The sequence below is a fragment of the Rhinatrema bivittatum genome, unplaced genomic scaffold (genome assembly GCF_901001135.1).
Source record: "Rhinatrema bivittatum unplaced genomic scaffold, aRhiBiv1.1, whole genome shotgun sequence".
Taxonomy (NCBI): domain Eukaryota; kingdom Metazoa; phylum Chordata; class Amphibia; order Gymnophiona; family Rhinatrematidae; genus Rhinatrema; species Rhinatrema bivittatum.
Window position 1 is genome coordinate 113,037 of NW_021820765.1, and position 22,476 is coordinate 135,512.

The window sequence follows — 22,476 nt, forward strand, 5'->3', positions numbered from 1 at the left end:
CTCTGTGACTCAATGTATATCAGTGAGTCATGGATTTTTATAGGTAAAACATACAATAGTCCCTAGTAGGAATCTATGAGAATACCATGTATTATGTTTCTTGTGTCAAAACAAGATAAATTAAAACTAAATTCCCTGAGCCCCCCTCCCAACTTGAGGCCCACTTGCCTGATGTTCATGTCAATCTTCTGTAAGTCCTTTGTCCTGTCAGATTTTTACTCTCAGATCTTCACCTTCAGGGAGTTTTCCATGACTCTGGCCTTGCTGGTACCAATTAGTGGAAACAGCCTGTGAGATTCTGACCTTTTCCTCCTGCTTTTCTGTGACCCCATGATCTTCCATCGTAAGTTTGACGTCTCCTGATGCAGTCCAGATGTCTCCTGTAGTTTCTCCAATGCAGGGTCAATAAGGCAGTTAAGATTTCTGTGGTGAGAACTGCAAACAGGCCAAGGAACAGAGGATTCTGGGTGAGCCATAGTCTCCATGTTGGTCTCAGACTTAGGCACTCATTTCATTTCCCTCTTGTGTCACTTTCAAATGGCAAGAGTGGCACACCAAAGCACCAGAGAGGGTAACAGGTCTGTGAATAGTCCATGGCAAGTAGGCCTAAAAGTGTAATCTAGCAACTAACCCTTGGTTTGTATTGGGTGTGTCAAGCAAAGTATGTGTCCTTCTAGATTGTTAATAATTTACATTATACTCACGTAGATATAAGAACATAAGAACATAAGAACATGCCATACTGAGTCAGACCAAGGGTCCATCGAGCCCAGCATCCTGTTTCCAACAATGGCCATTCCAGGCCATAAGAACCTGACAAGTACCCAAAAACTAAGTCTATTCCATGCTACTGTTGCTAATAATAGCAGTGGCTATTTTCTAAGTCAACTTAATTAATAGCAGGTAATGGACTTCTCCTCCAAAAACTTATCCAATCCTTTTTTAAATATAGCTATACTAACTGCACTAACCACATCTTCTGGCAACAAATTCCAGAGCTTTACTGTGCGTTGAGTGAAAAAGAACTTTCTTCGATTAGCTTTAAATGTGCCACATGCTAACTTCATGGAGTGCCCCCTAGTCTTTCTATTATATGAAAGAGTAAATAACCAATTCACATCTACCTGTTCTAGACCTCTCGTGATTTTAAAAACCTCTATCATATCCCCCCTCAGCCATCTCTTCTCCAAGCTGAACAGCCCTAACCTCTTCAGCCTTTCCTCATAGGGGAGCTGTTCCATTCCCCTTATCATTTTGGTTGCCCTTCTCTGTACCTTCTCCATCGCAACTATATCTTTTTTGAAATGTGGCGACCAGAATTGTACACAGTATTCAAGTGCAGTCTCACTATGGAGCGATACAGAGGCATTATGACACTTTCTGTTTTATTCACCATTCCTTTTCTAATAATTCACAACATTCTGTTTGCTTTTTTGACTGCCGCAGCACACTGAACCAACGATTTCAATGTGTTATCCACTATGACGCCTAGATCTCTTTCTTGGGTGGTAGCACCTAATATGGAACCTAACATGGTGTAACTATAGCATGGGTTATTTTTCCCTATATGCATCACCTTGTACTTATCCACATTAAATTTCATCTGCCATTTCAATACCAAATTTTCCAGTCTCACAAGGTCTTCCTGCAATGTATCACAATCTGCTTGTGATTTAACTATTCTGAATAATTTTGTATCATCTGCAAATTTGATTACCTCACTCGTTCTATTTCTTTCCAGATCATTTATAAATATATTGAAAAGTAGGGGTCCCAATACAGATCCTGAGGCACTCCACTGCCCACTCCCTTCCACTGAGAAAATTGTCCATTTAATCCTACTCTCTGTTTCCTGTCTTTTAGCCAGTTTGCAATCAACGAAAGGACATCGCCACCTATCCCATGACTTTTTACTTTTCCTAGAAGCCTCTCATGAGGAACTTTGTCAAATTTCTTCTGAAAATCCAAGTATACTACATCTACCGGTTCACCTTTAAACACATGTTTATTAACTCCTTCACAAAAGTGAAGCAGATTTGTGAGGCAACACTTGCCTTGGGTAAAGCCATGCTGACTTTGTTCCATTAAACCATGTCTTTCTATATGTTCTGTGATTTTTATATTTAGAACACTTTCCACTATTTTTCCTGGCACTGAAGTCAGGCTAACCAGTCTGTAGTTTCCCAGATTGCCCCGGAGCCCTTTTAAATATTGGGGTTACATTAGCTATCCTCCAGTCTTCAGGTACAATGGATGATTTTAATGATAGGATACAAATTTTTACTAATAGGTATGACATTTCATTTTTCAGTTCCTTCAGAACTCTGGAGTGTATACCATCCAGTCCAGGTGATTTACTATTCGCTAATTTGTCAATCAGGCCTACCACATCTTCTAGGTTTACCGTGATTTGGTTCAGTCCATCTGAATCATTACCCATAAAAACCTTCTCCGGTACGGGGACCTCCCCAACATCCTCTTCAGTGAACACTGAAGCAAAGAAATCATTTAATTTTTCTGCAATAGCCTTATCTTCTCTAAGTGCCCCTTTAACCCCTCGATCATCTAACGGTCCAACTGACTCCCTGAGAGGCTTTCTCCTTCGGATATATTTTAAAAAGTTTTTACTGTGAGTTTTTGCCTCTACGGCCAACTTCTTTTCAAATTCTCTCTTAGCCTGTCTTATCAATGTCTTACATTTAACTTGCCAAAACTTAAGCATTATCCTATTTTCTTCTGTTGGATCCTTCTTCCAATTTTTGAATGAAGATCTTTTATTTATTTATTTATTTTTAGTTTTTATATACTGATCTTCTTGCATTAGATACAAATCAAACTGGTTTACATGATCTTTTGGCTAAAATAGCTTCTTTCACCTCCTCTTTTAATTATGCCGGTAATCGTTTTGCCTTCTTTACACCTTTCTTAATGTGTGGAATACATCTGGACTGTGCTTCTAGGATGGTATTTTTAACAATGACCACGCCTCTTGCACACTTTTTACCTTTGTAGCTGCTCCTGTCAGTTTTTTTCCTATTTTTCTCATTTCATCAAAGTTTTTCCTTTGAAAGTTTAGCACGAGAGCCGTGGATTTGCTTACTGTCCGCCTTCCAGTCATTAATTCAAATTTGATCATATTATGATCACTATTGCCAAGGGGCCCCACCACTGGCACCTCTCTCACCAAATCCTGTGCTCCACTGAGAATTAGATCTAAAATTGTTCCCTCTCTTGAAAGTTCCTGAACCAATTGCTCCATAAAAATTTCATTTATTCCATCCAGGAACTTTATATCTCTAGCATGTCCCGATGATACATTTACCCAGTCAATATTGGGGTAATTGAAATCTCCCATTATTACCGCACTATCAATTTAGTTAGCTTCCCTAATTTCTCTTAGCATTTCACTGTCCGTCTCACCATCTTGACCAGGTGGACGGTAGTATACTCTTATCACTATAGTCTTCCCTGACACACAAGTGATTTCTACCCATAAAGATTCAATTGTGCATTTAGTCTCATGCAGGATGTTTATCCTGTTGGACTCTATGCCATCCCAGACATAAAGCACTACACTGCCTCCCGGGGGCTCCTCTCTATCATTATGATATAATTTGTAACCCGTTATAGCACTGTCCCATTGGTTGTCCTCCTTCCACCATGTCTCTGAGATGCCAATTAAGTCTATGTCATCATTCACTGCTATACATTCTAATTCTCCATCTTACTTCTTAGACTTCTGGCATTAGCATACAAACATTTCAAAGTGTGTTTTTTGTTTGTATTTTCATTCTGCTTTTTAAATGATAAGGATAAGTTAGAATTTTTTAGCTCAGGTGAGTTTTTAGTTACAGGCACTTGGACTACTTTTCTTATTATTGGAACCTCACTGTCGGGATGTCCTAATTCTAATGCATCATTAGTATCCTTTGAAGATACCTCTCTCTGAACCATGCGCTGCTGAACGACTGTCAGCTTTCCCCTTTGTTCTAGATATAAGCATTCCTCAGGTAGCAAATGGCAGCATTAAGGCTCATTTACAGTAAAAGTCATTCAGCACTGTCGTTGAACTGCAAGTGTGACTGCATTATCATGACATTAGTCTTAAGCTTTAGTTTACATTACATGAGCATAGAAGGACAGTATGAAAAAAACTAAACAACTGGCAGAAGGAAGAAATTGTTCTTAAAGGGTACAGGGAGAAAGATAAAAGGCAGTCCGGTGTAGTGGACAAGGAAAAAAAGAAGGAAGACATAGACTAGCATTATAGAAAACCAAAAAGTGTGAAATTACATATAGTATTGTCTAAGTCAAGAAACCACATAATAATGTTAGAATCAGCATAAGGTTAAAAAGAACAATGAGAACTAGGTAAATAACCTGATAGGTATTGTTACAGGAAGAAATGTTCAAAAAGGTATACAGGGAATTCATAGAGAAGGGAAATAACCAAATTCAGTATATTGGGTAAGGTTAGGAGCAGGGGGAATAAAATATGGAAGACCAGCAATGTGAGTACTGTAAATGCAGGCTGCAGAAAAAGAAATAAGGGAAAATACTTGTGCAGAGGCACCAGCAATAGGGCAAGCAAGAGAATTGAAGAAATAGGAAGCATTCGGCAGTTACAATTAGCTGCATTCCTTACAGCAAACAGAACAACATGAATTTGACATATGCTGGCGTGGCAGTATTAAACATCCCTCTTGAACCTTGAATCCCCACTGAGACAACAAAGTTCACAACAAGGAAGGGAAGATCCAGAGAAAAGGACAGGTGGGCAAAGAATAAGTAACTCAAGGGAACATTTGATCCACATCAAGACATGTCACACTCTAAAAGGGCAAGCAATGGGACAGGGTGATTGATTAGTGTGATCAAACCAGCTTTCATAGATAAAAGTAAAGGAAAACATATCAAATAATCATTTAGCTGGCTCAGCAAGTAAATGCATATACGTATTAGAAGTTACAGAACTGGAAAATGCTACAAAACACTTGGAATGAAACATAGAAACATAGAAACATAGAAATGACGGCAGAAGAAGACCGAATGGCCCATCCAGTCTGCCCAGCAAGCCTCACACATTTTTTCTCTCATTCTTATCTGTTACTCTTAGCTCCTTGTTCTATTCCCCTTCCACCCCCACCATTAATGTAGAGAGCAGTGATGGAGCTGCATGCAAGTGAAATATCTAGCTTGATTAGTTAGGGGTAGTAGGGGCAGTAACCGCTGCGATAAGCAAGCTACACCCATGCTTATTTGTTTTACCTAGACTATGTTGTACAGCTCTTGTTGGTTTTTTTTTTTTTTTCTTCTCCCCTGCTGTAGAAGCAGAGAGCCATGCTGGATATGCATTGAAAGTGAAGTATCAGGCACATTTGGTTGGGGTAGTAACCGCCGTAACAAGCCAGCTACTCCTCGCTTTGTGATTGCGAATCCTTTTTTTTTCTTCACCCCTGTCGTTGAAGCTATGCAGGATATGCGTGAAGCATCAGGTTTTTTTTTTTTTTTTTTTTCCCCCTGCCCTTGAAGCAGAGAGCTATGCTGGAAATGCGTGATGTATCAGTCTTTCTCCCATGCCGATGCAGGAGAGAACCATGCTGGATATGCATGGAAAGTGAAGTATCAGGCACATTTGGTTTGGGGTAGTAACTGCCGTAACAAGCCAGCTACTCCCCGCGTTTTGAGTGCGAACCCTTTTTCTTCTCCTTTGCCGTTGTAGCAGAGAGCTCTGCTGGATGTGTGAAGTATCAGTTATTCTTCTCCCCTGTCATTGAGTTAAGAGTTAAGGGACTAACAGAAACTGCATTAATTCAGACTGCGTCATTAACTTGAGAATCTAAATAATGGCATCTGCAAATAGGTACATAACAAGATATTAACTAAGTATATCATAAAAATAATTTTGTGTTATGACAATCAGTTATCACATGTCAAATAAAGGTTCATTGCCTCAAAAAACAAAAGAAACCAGCATCTAGGTAAAGCCACTCCTATAGAACAAGAAAAAACATAAAGAAAAGATAAATTGTAAGCATTTCAATCCATATAATGCAGGGTGCAAGATGACTTCAGTGGTAAAGGATGGGATGATTTTTTAAATCAATGACACATGGCATATACAGTTCTCTCAGTATGGTGCATGTTTTACATCGGAGCATAGCCTCTTAACTCATTATTAAGTTAGATGCATATGTTACAGATTAAAGCCTAATATAAGAGCAAAACAAATCCAAATTAATCAATAAGAAAATTCCATCATATCAATAACCCCCCCCCCCCCCCCCCCCCCCACACACACACACACATCTAATAATTCCTGCATATTCTATTACTAAATCTGCAGAATGTTCCCATATTATTATAAGGCAACATGCAATAGTCCAAACCACAAACAACTTAGGTACTCGGACATTACATAAAAACATACATTTCACTGAACTGATTACATAAATTCATGCATTCATTCATCCTTCATTTGCAATGACACACACATAACACATAAAGACAGACAACAATTGACAAACATTTGAGCTCAAAAATTAGACCAAAAAGTATTTGGACAATATTTAGGAAGTGTTTGGGAAGTGTTTGGATAGATCCAAAATAAAATAAAAGTCAGAATTAGAATAGATCTATTTAAAAAATGAAAAGAAATCAAACTGGGAAAAAATGTAATCTTCAAGCATTACATCTCACATGGCAGTGAAGGCTTTGTGTCCTGGAAAATATAAAATCTGGCATATGACAAAATTAATGTAATGATTTCAGTGAAATTAAAGCTTCCTTGAAACTAAAAATTCTGATATGCCTTAATTCAGCAAATAGCAGTCATGAAGCTACTTTCTTGTCTCCATAGTTATACCTCTAGGAGGCACTACCACAGCCACTAAGTCCCATCTGGGGTGCCAAAATGTTAAGCATTAAATGAGCTTAAAGGCACTGCCCCATGAACACAAAGGTACCACACCAACTTTAGTAGAAACAAATGTATGTTTATGATTGCATATCACTAAGCAATGCTAGTACCTCCGGGAGACAAAGAGTCACGGTTCCCTCTTCAGAGAAGAAGTGAGTCATATTTTTTTATAGGTAAAACATACAATAGTCCCTAGTAGGAATCTATGAGAATACCATGTATTAAGTTTCTTGTGTCAAAATAAGAAAAATTAAAACTAAGTTTCCCTGAGCCCCCCTCCCAACTTGAAGCCCACTTGCCTGATGTTCATGTCAATCTTCTGTTAGTCCTTTGTCCTGTCAGATTTTCACTCTCAGATCTTCACCTTCAGGGAGTTTTCCACGACTCCGGCCTCTCTGGTACCAATTAGTGGAAATATTAGCCTGTGAGATTCTGACCTTTTCCTCCTGCTTCTCTGTGACTCCATGATCTTCCATCATAAGTTTGACATCTCCTGCTGCAGTCCAGATGTCTCCTGTATTTTCTACAATGCAGGGTTAATAAGGCAGTTAAGGTTTCTGTGGTAGGAACTGCAAACAGGCCAAGGAGCAGAGGATTCTGGGTGAGCCATAGTCTCTGTGTTGGTCTCAGACTTAGGCACTGATATCAATACAAAACCATTTAATATATGACTATCTTATGTAGGCATTGGGACTGCATAAATTCATTCTATGAATCAAGCACTTCTTAGTGCGTCATGTGATTATAATCATTGTTAATTTGGTTCATCAGGAGACATTTTATATTTGCATTTTTTTGAAATATTCAATATGCAGTTAATATTTTTATTGCATTCCATGGGAGTTCTGTATTTTCAAAAAGGGATCACCTGGTGTATGGTCCTCCAAGGTGCAATGGCTTACAAAAGAGAGCGCTCAAAAAGTAGCTTAAATATATAACTTCTAGATACAAATACTTATCTCAACAATATAGGGTACGCTGTTGGGGACTCCTTAGTTAAATGACGCCAAGCAGTTGCATGTTCAAACAACGATGCTGCAGTGTTTGAATGGTGCATTCTTCTTCAGGGGTACAGTGTTGCTGGAATAATGCTTGCAAGGTCAACCCAACTGAAAAAGCTTCTATTCAAACCTGCTGGTGAGAGACATCAACATTAAAGAAGCACAGGCTGTCTAACCATGGACTGTAAAATTGCTCACTATAGTAAAAAAAGACAGGGGTAGATTTTAAAATGTGCGCGCGGGAGTAGATTTGTTCACGTATGTTATAAAATACAGGGTCGGCGCATGCAAGGCTGCGGAAAATCGGCAGCCTGCGTGCACCACGCCACGCCGCGCAAGGTTGTGCAAAATTGGCAGCCTGCGTGCGCCGAGCCACGCAGCCATCCTCCATTCCCTCCGAGGCCTCTCTGAAATCAGAGCGGCCTCGGAGGGAACTTTCCTTCCGGCCCCCCCCCCAGCTTCCTCTTTCTTCCCCTATCTAACCCACCCCCCAGCCCTAACTAATTCCCCCCTACCTTTATTTTACAAGTTACACCTGCCCACCATGTTCTGGTCTGGGGGCTGGTCCAGAGGCTGCGGCCATGCCCCCAGAACGCCCCTGTGCCAGAACCATGCCGCAGCTCCGCCCCCGGAATGCCCCTGATGACGCGCCAGCCGCGACATGCCCCCGTATCTTACGTGCGTAACCCTTTGAAAATCTGCCCCACAATGAATATAAAATAAACAATGGAAAACAGAAACAGGCCTATTAGAAACCATTCACGTAAAAAATGGTGGCTAGATTAATGAAAAAGACTGATTAAAACTCTTTCTAGCCCCTGAAGCAGGCGCATAGCATTGAAACACTGTCAGTGTCAGACATAGGCTACCACAGGAGGATATAATGAGTGGGGAGTATATGGAGAGATATTTATCTCAACTAGTAAGATAAGTGGAATATATTATTATCCCCTGTCAAGTGAGAGTGTCATCATCGACAGAGTATTTTTTCATTCTTAAAAAATGATTGAAGTCTAAGAGCAAGCTTTTAATTGCATATAGAAAATAAATAATCAATGTGAACAAAAGAAAAAAAACAAAATTGGTACTATATTCAGTTACAACCGAGAGGTTGGTTGATCTCTATATCTTAAGTACCGGACATAGCAATTAGACAATCAATATATAACACCCCGTATTGGTTTTTATGCTTTTAGAAACTGTAATTTAAACATGCTAAATTTGCAAACTGTACCAGATTTAGCATAGTATCTTCAATGCAGAACTGAAAACTGTGGTTCTGAGCCGCCATTTTTATATATTCAAAACATTTTATTGAGTGATACGCTGAACGAACACCACAAAGTTATAAGCAATACATGGAAACATATAAACTGGTACAAATTTGGTGCAAACACATAGATCAACGAAAATGGTGAGGTAATCACTTCATTTTAGAATACAGTAATCCCGGTCCCACCACCCCTAGAGCACAACAAGCAGTAATAAATACTGAAACCCAAAGTGCATTGTCCCTGTGCCCCTACAGCTTCCACATACTCCTCAAGTGGGGCATAAGGCTGCTACATTCCTTGCTCCACTTCCCCCCGCCCCATACACAACCCACTTCCCCACCCTCCCCCTCCCAGAGATCTACATCAGACTCCCGGCAGGTTATCCCGAGTGCAAGAGGCCTTAACCATTGATAATCATATTCCGGGCTTTATGTGATAGTGATTGCAGATATGGTTCCCAAGTTTCTAAAAAGGAATGTCCATATTTCGGTGAACTTCTGGATAGCAGATTGTCCATTTGCAATGAGTTCATTGTCCATTTGCAATGAGTCCATTTGCAAATGAGTTCTCCAACCTCAGAATGAAGGGGGCTCCGCATCTCACCAATGCATCAGAATGACTTTTTTCCCCACCAAACCAGCCTTTTTAAGAAGAACACGCGGGCCAGCGTCGGACACCAAGTAACGAGTGATACAATGAAACAACCATAAATAAGGGGGTCTAAGGAGTTGCACTCCTATTAGGGAGGTCATATAATTTACAATTTGCTGCCAGTAACTTTGAATCATAGGGCAACTCCAGAAAACATGGGACATATTCCCTACCAACCCCTGGCAGCGCGCGCAGGTTGCCATGGAGGCAATCCCAGCACGATATGCAATATGTGGTGAGATATATGCTCATCGCAGAAATTTTAGGTGCATTTCTCTAAAATACATGCTCCCAGTGATCGGAACCACACTCTGGACACTAAAGGAAAACATAGTTGGGGTTAACAAAAAGGCCCCATCCCGGTTCCAGCGTTCCACCGCTATATGTTTAGAGTCTACAAGAAGACCCCGTGCCAACCGTCGGTAATACATGGAAAGAGTGGGCGCCTTGGTGAGATCAAATTGGAAAAACTTCTCTAGTGCTTTAAACGCTGCCAAGTGCTGGGCGGGCAGCCCCAATGACTTGATATAATGGGTAATTTGCAAATAACCAAACATATGAGTCCCTGCTAACCCATAAAGTTCCTGCAAATCTGCAAAAGATAAAGTGAACCCTCCGCATCCAATACATGACCCAAATAAGATACCCTGTCGCCGCCAAGTCTGAAAACAAGCGGTGGTAGAGCCCGGGGAAAAATCCAAATTGCCCTTTATAGGGAGTAAATATGAGCTCCAGGAATCCCCAAAAACTTAGTGAGCTGAGCCCAGGTTTTCCGAAGAGGCTCAGTGGTGTTTCACTAGCAAGGGAGGAAGCTTCTCCCTTGGACACATAAGAACATAGCTCAAGGCCACAGGAGAAATCAGAGTATGCTCAGCCAGCATATTAACAAAGGAGGATTTCTCCAGGATCCACCCCCTAATCAAACGAAGATTTGCTGCCATCCCATAGAAATTAAGTACCGGTACCCCCATGCCCCCTTTAACCCATGGAAGCTGCAACCCCTTCAGCGGTATTCTAGCTTTTTTCCCTTTCCAAATGAACATCAGCAACAGTCTATCAAGACGGGTCAAATCCTGAGAATGTAACAATAGCGGATAGTTTTGGAATAGGTAAGGCCACTTAGGTAACAGCACCATTTTAAACAAATTAATTCGACCACTGACCGAAAGCGGCAAGTCCCGCCAAATTGTCAATTTGGCCTGGGTGGCTTGTAACAGTGGGGTAACATTAAGATTATAGATATCCTGCACATTAGTTGAGAGGTAAATTCCCAAATATTTAATAGAGCCTTTAGCCCATTGTAAAGGGAAAGACTCTCCTCACCGCTCTCGAAGTGCTTCTGGGAAGGCAAGCGCCTCTGACTTATCCCAATTAATACGTAGGCCAGAAAGTGTCTCATAAATTTGAAAAAGAGTGAGAAGGGCTGTCAGTGACCTGCGTGGAGATGTGAGAAAAAGCAACACATCGTCCGTGAAGACCTCGTATTTGAAAATTGCTTTCTGTCCTTCCCATTGAAATTGAATGTCCCTAATAGCGCTAGTACATAAGAACATGCCATACTGGGTCAGACCAAGGGTCCATCAAGCCCAGCATTCTGTTTCCAACAGAGGCCAATCCAGGCCATAAGAACCTGGCAAGTATCCAAAAACTAAGTCTATTCCATGTTACCGCTGCTAGTAATAGCAGTGGCAATTTTCTAAGTCAACTTAATTAATAGCAGGTAATGGACTTCTCCTCCAATAACTTATCCAATCCTTTTTTTAAACACAGCTGTACTAACTGCACTAACCACATCCTCTGGCAACAAATACCAGAGTTTAATTGTGCGTTGAGTAAAAAAGAACTTTCTCCGATTAGTTGTAAATGTGCCACATGCTAACTTCATGGAGTGACCCCTAGTATTTCTATTATCCAAAAGAGTAAATAACCGATTCACATCTACCCGTTCTAGACCTCTCATGATTTTAAACACCTCTATCATATCCCCCCTCAGCCGTCTCTTCTCCAAGCTGAAAAGTCCTAACCTCTTTAGTCTTTCCTCATAGGGGAGCTGTTCCATTCCCCTTATCATTTTGGTAGCCCTTCTCTGTACCTTCTCCATCGCAATTATATCTTTTTTGAGATGCAGCGACCAGAATTGTACACAGTATTCAAGGTGCGGTCTCACCATGGAGCGATATAGAGGCATTATGACATTTTCCGTTTTATTCACCATTCCCTTTCTAATAATTCCCAACATTCTGTTTGCTTTTTTGACTGCCGCAGCACATTGAACCGACGATTTCAATGTGTTATCCACTATGACGCCTAGATCTTTTTCTTGGGTTGTAGCACCTAATATGGAACCTAACATTGTGTAACTATAGCATGGGTTATTTTTCCCTATATGCATCACATTGCATTTATCTACATTAAATTTCATCTGCCAATTTGATGCCCAATTTTCCAATCTCACAAGGTCTTCCTGCAATTTATCACAATCTGCTTGTGATTTAACTACTCTGAACAATTTTGTATCATCTGCAAATTTGATTATCTTACTCGTCGTATCTCTTTCCAGATCATTTATAAATATATTGAAAAATAAGGGTCCCAATACAGATCCCTGAGGCACTCCACTGCCCACTCCCTTCCACTGAGAAAATTGTCCATTTAATCCTACTCTCTGTTTCCTGTCTTTTATCCAGTTTGCAATCCACGAAAGGACATTGCCAGCTATCCCATGGCTTTTTTCTTTTCCTAGAAGCCTCTCATGAGGAACTTTGTCAAACGCCTTCTGAAAATCCAAGTATACTACATACTACTAGTAGCTTGTATAGCGAGCAAGAGTGGCTCCAATATAAGTAAAAAAAGAAGTGGGGAAAGTGGACATTCTTGCCTAGTCCCTCTTTCTACCACGAAGGAAGCAGTCAGCCCTCCATTTATTCGTATACGAGCATCGGGATTACTATATAATAGAGATGTGAATCAGAACCGGAATCGGTTCGGATTCCGGTTCCGATTCACATGTGGAGTTTTTTTCATCGGGCCCGATCGTGGTTTTGTTTATTGGCTGCGCCCAAGCCGATAAACAAAAACCCACCCCGACCCTTTAAAACTAATCCCTTTGCTTCCCCCACCCTCCCGACCCCCCCAAAAACATTTTACAGGTACCTATTGGTCCAGTGGGGGTCCCAGGAGTGATCTCCCGCTCTCGGGCTGTCAGCTGCCACTAATAAAAATGGCTCCGATGGCCTTTGCCCTTACCATGTGACAGGGTATCCGTGCCATTGGCCGGCTCCTGTCACATGGAGGGAGCACTGGATGGCCCACGCCATTTTTAAAGATTATATTTAAAGATTATATTATTTCTGTAGCCCTTAAATCCTTTGAGTACCATGGGGCATTCTTTTTTTAATTTGTCTGTGAGCACTTTATTTGGCATGGGAGATAATTTGTCAGCTCTTTTGACCATTGGATCATTCCAATGTATAACGGATGATGAAATATTACTTGCCTGGTTTATAATCAAGGTTTTCCGTTAGTCTCTTCTTCAACTGGAATTGAAACATCCCTTTGTTGTTTGACAAAGTGGGGTTCATTGGAGGGCAGGCAATAAATACATTTAAATGTATTTATGTAATTTAAGTGAAACAGTAATTAATTTATGGTCTGACCAAGGAACATTAGAAATATCGATATTTGATGTACATTAAACATTTTTTTATTGATGAACAGTAAATCAAGTGTGTGCCCCGCTTTAAGAGTTGGTCCCATTCCATTGCATCCAGGAAATCAAAAAATGCTTCACATGAAGCTGACCAAGGGGAGATATCTGGATGTAAACTGAAGTCCCCAAGTACTATTATTGACCCAGGGTCAAGACTGATACTAGCCAGCATTTCGATTAATGGAGAGCTGTTATTCTTTAGCAGACCAGTTGGGCTGTAAATCAGCCAGAGATTTAGGGGTACATTTTACAATATGCGCGTGAGTGTCCCTTTGCATGTGGTTTCCGACGCGCACACATGGACGCGCCAATTTTAGAACATACACACACCGGCGTGTGCGTGTTATAAAATCGAGTGGCCGTGCGCATGTGCGTGCGTGTGGCGCGCGCAAGGGAGGGTGTACTTTTGCAAAATCCACGCGACGACTCAATCAGGACTTCTCCAACCCCCTGCCTAACCTTCCTTCCCCTTCCCCTCTCCTCCCCACCCCCCTAAACCTAACTTACCTTACCTCTATTTTTTTATTTTATTACTTGCTGCTCCTCAGGGGAGAAGTAATTTACACGCGCCGTTCAGCTGCTGGTGCGCGCTTCCCCGAGATAGCGGCTAATGGCTGCTGTCCCGTCCAGCCTCCATCCTGCCCCTCCCCACCCAGAACACGCCCCCTGGCCTGCCCCTTTTTCAGAGCCCGGCACTTGTGCGTGAATTGGTACTTGTGCTTGTAGTCAGGCCCTTTTGAAAATTTGTGAGGCATGTGCAGGGCCCGGCTACACGCGTAAGTACCAATTTTTATGCGCGCCAGGCATTTACAATTCGGCCATTAGAGTTCTCTGCTGGCACAATATTCTTTCTAGCCAGAAGGGCTGGGTCTTACAAAGACTGCACTAGAACCTACCGATCTGCTTGGATTTCACACTTCACTTGACCAGTGGCTGTTTTGTTTTTCCCCTCCTGCATACAGTGGAAGTCAGGAATCTATGCTGGGTTTAAAACTTAATTTCCTCAATAAAACTGTTTCTGAAGCAATCCTTTTGAGTTTTTTCCTAAATCAGACCCTGGAAAATATATACAAAAATTATTGTCTGCAAAGTGACACCTGCTCCAAAGCAGGGCACAATTTATATGTGATAACTAACGTTCATACTCTTTAAAATAAAAAAAAGCATGCGTGTTAAGTCACTGCAGCAGCCAGAGTGCCCCTCCTCAGTGCGCACAAACATACTCATGAAACCGGGGACACGCGAGGCCTTTCATGTGTCCATGATTGCTTTTAAAACGCCACGGACATACCTAAAGCAGGGTTTAATGTCTGCAAGTTGCTTTGAAAGTCAAGCCCAAAATCTCTGGATCCTAATCATCTCCAAATATCAACTTGAACTCTTTCCATATATCAGTGGTAGGCTTATTCCTTGGTGAACGCAAATAGTTAATCTTCCTATTTATAACACAGCAAGAAGAAAAGTACAGAACCTGAAATTAAAACAAATTTGCATGCTTACACCTGTAGGTCCCAGAGGACACGTCAGGCTGTATTTATTAACCAGGACCCATTATTATAGGTCACGCATCTTCTCATCATGTAATGAGCGTAGGAATGCTCCTGAGTACCATTTTGTTTCATTGTAGCTGCACCACTGCAGGGTCAGTGAAACAGCCCCCAGGCAGAGAAGATATATATTCACTGCCTCCAAACACAGATGTGTTGCACAGAATCCTCTTCTCTCCACAGTTCAAACCATGTTTCTGTTAACTTTCTCTTCTCCTTTGTTCATTAGGATCCCACTCTCTGTGGTGGATGTTCTATAGCTATTTCATTGTCACGTCTCTTGCTTCACTTTATGTTTTTCATCTTTTTTTAACCTTTCCTTGTCTCTTCTCTTTAGATTTCATATGGTGTGTCTGATTTCTCTTTGCTTATGTTTATGTGCCACTTTTCTTAATTACCTTCTCTTTTTCTTTGTATCTTCTGTGCATCCTGTAATGAAACCAGGGCCTTTGTGAACGAGGGCAAGGAAATGAGTCCTTTAGATTGGCTGAATCTTCTTCTGCTTGCTGCTGCCATGGGAAAAGCCGCAGTCCCAGGATGCAAGCTGGAGCTCCAGAAGATGACCCCATTCACCATGGATGGAGACTTTGTCCTTGGAGTGATTGCCTTGGCTCATACTAGGGTGGTTTACCCAGTCCTTGACTTCAGAGAGATCCCTAAGCCAGCACACTGTGAGGGGTAAGACACCCCCACATGGAAAATTAATATTTTTAGTTTGATTGCTAACCAGGAAAGAGACCTGGTATTTAGTTGGTAAAAAAACTGGAGCCCAGGTCACAAAGTCAAGCAGCTTATTAGTATAAATATCATCAGATGATTTTTAATGTGGTTGTGTTTAGGTTACTAGTTATGGCAATATCTGACACAGATATTTGCAGAGATAACTGTCAGAGAAGTTTTCAGTTTTATAGTAGGTGGCTAGCTGTTTGGTGAGTATCACATGTGTTGATGGTATTCATTCGTATTATGCTTAGGTATTTGATGAACCATTCTCCCAGAAGAAGCCCAGAATTGGGTGTAATGAGGGGTCCTTGTTGGAGTGGTTCTATGAAGTGGGGTGTCTCTTGGAAGTATGATGGGACATTGCATTGAAGAGTGAAATATAAAGTGGAAGTGAATTGAAGATACATCGTGGGACAGTTCAAAGGGATTAGAGATTTCCATTATTGATTGGAGTTATAGAGTTATAGATGTGATTATGCTCTTATGCGTTGAGGTTTTGTAATATGTTAGAGTGATTTTATTGTAATTGTGTTGAGTAGGGATGGTATGAGCTTGTATGATTGTTAGATATGCATTTGTTACGTATGCATTTGAAGATGGATGGATTATGAATTATAATGGGGGTTTCAATATGTTTTGTAAAAGAATATTTGGGCATTGTACCTGCTTTGTTAGTATATGATAGATGTTACATGGTATGTTTTGAATCAAGTTTATTAAATTAAGTGTATTAAAATGTATATAATTCTTTACAAAATATACATGTGATGAATTTGGAGGCTCCCTCATTGGAGTTTCTGAATATCTGACACATCCAGATAATTCATTGAGCGTGATTTAGAATTTCTTTCTAGTAATATACTCAAATTATCACTTTGCCTCTCCATTTTTTTGCTTGCCTATAATACTTCAAATTTCACCTACTTTTTGGGTGGCTCAGTCTGTAATAGAAGATAGTGCAGACATGATGATACAATCAACATGTGTTGTTTTCCTAAAACACACTGGGGTAAATATTCAGCCACTGAGCAGCTTGTTAAGATAGCCAGATACACATATCCGGCTAACTTAACCGGGATATTCAGCAGTGCAGCCATGCTGCTGAATATACCTGGATAAGTTAGAGTCAGCCGGATATATGGTATCCAGCCTACTTTAGACCTACCCAATGACATGTCTAGAGTTAGCCTGTTAACTTAACCAGCTAGAAATTAGTTGGATAAGCCTTTTAAATATGCAGCTAAGCCAGTTAGATGGATAAGATTCCTGTTATCCATCTAAATGGCTTTTGAATATGTAGCCCACTATTGTGGATAAAACTGCATTCTTTGTAATACATTGCACATACTACTACTCCCTATCAGTATTAAAGCACTAACTAGACACATACACAAGTATTTTAGAGCAAAAGAGATGATATTCAGAAGGAATTAGGTGAAAACATCTTCCTGAAAAAAGTTCTAGGCACTTATTTTCACTTGATTCCTATATTAAAACACCTAAAGGCACATTTTAAAAGCCCTGTGCACACCAAACCTGGGAGGTACACGTACATTCTAAAAAAGCATTATTAATAAAAAAAAATATTCATTCTGTAATCCAGCAAGTTTTCAGACACTTCATATTAACTAGAGCAGCCAACGACCCGTTTTTGTGCTGGTGAAAATTTTAAATGCATGCACAATCAATCCACAACAGGTTAAAATTTGGTGATTTTTTCTCATTCTTGATGATCTTTGTTTCCCTTCAGTTTTTTGCTCCACAATCCATAAACAATAAAACAGTGGGCGGCACGTTTTTGTGACAGTGAATTTTCTCAACTTCCATTCATCCTGATTCATCTTTTGTGGTGTTTTGACTTCTAGCTGTGCTCTATCACTTGTGATTAACAGAGCATCAATCATCCACAAAAAAAAAAAAAAAAAAATATTTTCTTTCACTAATAGAGCCTAAAATAGAAGTGGCATAAAAATGTGCCTGCAGCTGTTCTAGGTGTAAAACAAAGTTGGCTGTTCTAGTCAATCAAGCATGATATTGGAATCTGAAGGGGTAGACTGAAGAGCAATATCACAGAAAGGGTGGTGGAAGTTTGGATCGCCCTCCCCGGGTTGGTGTTGGCAACTAAAATAGTAACGTAGTTTAAGAGGGCATGGGTTAAGCACGTTCATAGTACCCTACTCACCTGATCCAGACCATGAGTGTTAGGACTCCCAGAATGAATGGCAAAGTGGCTAATAAGAAATATTAGAAGTTCTAGGGGAAAAACAGGCAAGCACATGGCTGGGTTTGTCTGATACACTGCATAGGGTCTGTCTGGCAGACTTCGCTGCACTGGTAGCTAATTACATGAGACAGTGATGGATTCACTGCCCTGCATTAAGCAAATGCTCCCCATCTACAATCCCCCCCCCTGTCGTGTTTGTTGCACTTCTCAAAGAGGTCTGCCGGATGTGTTATCAATTTGGATTGTTTGTCCTTCAGATTCATGCAAAAACAGATTTTCTGTTGCTGGGCCTGTATTACGGAACTCTCTGCCATTTTGCCTTGCATATTACAGAGTGCGCTAAGACTTTTAAAAAGCTCTTGAGGATTCATCTGTTCCAAAAAGCTTTTGGTTTGCAGGATAAGTGTAGTGCTGACAGAGGAGCTGTGGACCCCTTGCCCGAGGGGGAGTTGGCACTACCTGAGGGAATGAACTCCCACAGGCCCCCACCATCGGGAGGCAAGGCTGAACAGAAGCAAGAGCCGGCTGGAGCTTTACCAATACCAGCCCCTTTCCCCGCAGGTTGAACCCTTGGATGCATAGGGCCAGCTGGACATAGGTGGGCCCTTGAAAGGATGAAGGATTCGCCAATGTTGTCTGAGGTCAGGAGTCAGAGGATCACCAATTGCCAGTCCGAGGTCAGAAGCCAGAGAATCACCAATCACCAGTCTGAGGTCAGAAGCCAGAGAATCACCAAACGCCAGTCCAAGGTCAAAAGCAAGAGAATCAGTCCAGGAACTGCAGAAGGGGCAACAGGAACAGGACTCAGAAGGCAGGTACAGGACTTGGAAAGGCAGGAACCAGGAACAAAAGCACAAGAGGCACAGACGAACTCACCAAAGTAAGCAGACTCGTTGCCAAGTCGAAGAACCTGAAGAAGAAGGTCCAATATATACTTCCCTGTCCCTGACGTCATCTCCGGGGCTGGTTGAGCTTAATTGGTACTTGGCCACTTAAAAGAGACCAAGAGGCGCGGCCCCAACCCAGAAGAGCAGCCTGCAGTGTCATCCTGCAGCGTTGAGCCGCATTGGAGGAGTCGGGGAATGCTGTGGGAGATGGCTTCTTCATCAGCAGTGATCAGGGAGGAGCCCAAGGCTGGCAGCACGTGGCAGGGCCGTCCCCCTGCAGGACTCCCGATGCTGAAGGAAGAGGTGAGGGGGGCCGACTATGGCTGGTATACCTCAGTACTCCCCCTTTTAGGGCGCCTTCCCAGAGGTTTCGGTTTGGAAGGATGAGCCGCATGGAACTGGGTGAGCAGGTCCTTTTCCAGGATATTGGAGACAGGCTCCCAGCTATTTTCTTCAGGGTCGTACCCCTCCCAGGCTAGCAGGTATTCCCACCTCCTCCTGTGTTTCCTGACATCAAGTACCTCTCGGACCTGATAGGTGGAGTCATCCTCGAAGGAGAGAGGCTGTGGTTCAGGTGGCACTCTGGATGGCTATGTCAGGACCAGTGGTTTTAAAAGTGACACATGGAAGGTGTTGTGGATCTTGAGGGATGGAGGAAGTTGGAGCTGATAGGCTACCATGCCTACATGGCGGAATATCGGAAATAGACCGATAAAACGAGGAGCCAGTCACATAGATGGTAACTTCAGGTGGACAAACCGCGTACTTAGCCACACCTTCTGGCCAGGTCGAAGAGGCGGGCTTGGTCTGCGATGACGGTCTGAGAATTTTTTAGCTACCTGGTTAGCCTTGAGCAAGGTTTGCTGGGTGGAATTCCAGAGGCAATGTAACTCCTTGGCGGATAGCTGCGCCACCGGTGAAGGAATGGTCACAGGAATGGGCAGAGGTGGAAGAGGCTGTTTGCCGTAAACCACTTGGAAGGGCAAGGAGCCAGTGGCAGCAGAAGGGTGAGAATTGAGGGCAAATTCGGCCCAAGGAAGCAGGTTTGCCAAGTTGCCATGTTTGTTATTAACGTAGGTACGTAGAAATTGCTTGAGGGTTCAATTAGTTCTCTCCGCCAGGTCATTAGTTTGCAGATGATATGCTGATGTGTATTCCAGGGTAACATCAAACTTTTGACAAAGGTATTTCAAGAATTTGGCAGTTAACTGGGGTCCCCGATCGGAGAGGATGATTTTGGGTAGACCGTGCAGTAGGAAGACATGCTGTACGAATAGCTGGACTAGTTGAGGTGCAGAGGGTAACCCTGGTAACAGCACAAAATGGACCATTCTTGAGAACCAACCAACAATGACCCAGATGGTGGTGTTGCCTTTAGACGATGGCAAGTCAACAATGAAGTCTGTTGAGATGTGTGTCCATGGTTCGTTGGGGACAGGTAGAGGGTGGAGTAAACCTCGAGGCAACCCTGGAGAATTATTGTGGTGGGCGCACGTGTGACAGGATTCAATGAAGGATTGAGCATCCTTAGGCATCCCAGTAATACCGCCGGAGGGTGGCCAAAGTCTGGTGTTGTCCCGGATGTCCCGAGCTGCGAGAGTCATGGGCCCAGGTCAAGACCTGACCGGAGGCATGGTGGTATGAACGTTTTCCCTGGTGGAATGGGCGAAGTGGTAGCCAGCAGTACTCGGGAAGGATCGATGATGAAGCTGGGAGTTTTTGGCCCATCTGTGGCGTCAAAAGCTCGAGAGAGCGCATCTGCTTTCAAATTCTTGGCGGCCGGATGATATCGTAGAATGAAGTCAAATCTGGCAAAGAATAGAGCCCAACGGGCTTGTCATGGATTGAGGTGTTGCACTCGGTGCAGGTATTCTAAATTTTTATGATCGGTATAGACCATAATCTGATGTTGCACACCCTCAAGCCAGGGACGCCATTCTTCGAAGGCAATTTTAATGGCGAAGAGCTCCTTGTCGCCAATGGCGTAATTACGCTCTGCTGAGGAGAATTGGCAGGAGAGAAAAGAGCAGGGATGTAGTGTATGATTGGCAGAGTATTGGCTGAGGACAACTCAGACTCCCTCTGTGGAGGCATCCACCTCTACAATAAACAGGGACTCAGAAGGCAGGACAGGACTTGGAAAGGCAGAAACCAGGAACAAAAGCACAAGAGGCACAGACAAACTCACCAAAGTAAGCAGACTCATTGCCAAATCGAAGAACCTGAAGAGGAAGGTCCAATATATACTTCCCTGTCCCTGATGTCATCTCTGGGGCTGGTTGAGCATAATTGGTGCTTGGCCCTTTAAAAGAGGTCAGGAAGCAGGGAGGCCCCAACCCGGAAGAGCACCCTGCAGTGTCATCCTGTGGGGTCGAGCCACGTCAGAAAAGTCTGGGAATGCTGTGGGAGGTGGCTTCTTCATCGGCAGTGACCGGGGAGGAGCCCAAGGCTGGCAGCGTGTGGAAGGGCCATCCCCCTGCAGGACTCCCGACGCCAGAGGAAGAGGTGAGGGGGGCCGACCGCAGCCATCCGCAGCCGGTATTCCTAACAATAAGTTGCTATGAACTCTTTATTTATAGAGCAACTGAAGACTTGTGAATGCTGGTACATCCTCAGTCCAACATACTTTTATGGTTTGGCATATTTTTATTTTCTTTTATTGTAGAGCTTGTACTAGAGTGATTTATTTTTATTTTATTATTTTATTTTATGAATCTATATAAAGTAAGCTGCCCAGCGCGGTGTATAGGCAACAGATCAATCTCTGAAATAAATAAATAAATGCTAGCTTCAAACTAGCAGCTGCTCTGTTTCAAGTTCTGTAATTGCAATAAGTGCTAGTGGAAACACAGGCACTCATAAAGCTGGGTCTGTCTGGCAGGCTACTCAGAGGCCCTAGGAGACTGAATGTTTTGATAACAGCCACAATAGTATTGCTGGAAATTTTCATTACTATAAATTAGACATAGGAAATAAGTAGGGATCTTGTATGCTTTTCTACTCAAAATTGTGTAATTGAAAAGAAGAAAACAAAAAGAGTGTCTTGCTTTAAGCGAAATCTTGCATGTGGCCATGCTCAGTGGCTGACAGCAGGGTTGTATCCTCACCTCTGCGGACAGAATGACTGGGCAGACTGAATAGGCCAGATTTTGTTTTCTGCCACCATCTACTGTGTTACTATATTACAATGTAATCGATCATCAATTAAACTAGTTCTTAGTCAGAGAGGTAAAAGTGATGCATGGCCCCTGTCAGAGACTGAATGCTGGGCTTGATGGTCTATTGCTCTGGTTCTTATGTTCTTATCTATGTACATTTGAAACCCATAGATCCTCACTGGGGTTTTTTTTTAACTCTTTATTTAACGAGATATAACCAACTTACAAGTCCAGCAAAGTTACACAGCTTTTCTTAACGTATCAGACAACCGCAACAAAAGGTTCACGGTTCAGGCAGATACAAGCATGGAGTGACCATAATATTGATGATATACAGTCCAAATATTGCCATATTTAAAAGACTTATCCTTTAAACCATAGCA

The 22,476-nt window shown here is 42.2% G+C and overlaps 1 protein-coding gene across 1 annotated transcript in view; it reads left to right on the forward strand.

The window, feature by feature from the left end:
* LOC115082112 (vomeronasal type-2 receptor 26-like) overlaps positions 1 to 22,476 on the forward strand; it is a 55,239-nt gene that overhangs the window by 22,302 nt on the left and 10,461 nt on the right. The window contains exons 2-3 of the mRNA XM_029586375.1: positions 15,439 to 15,448; positions 15,546 to 15,779. Of these exons, the coding sequence (XP_029442235.1) occupies positions 15,439 to 15,448; positions 15,546 to 15,779 (244 nt within the window). The remainder of the gene's footprint in view (positions 1 to 15,438; positions 15,449 to 15,545; positions 15,780 to 22,476) is intronic.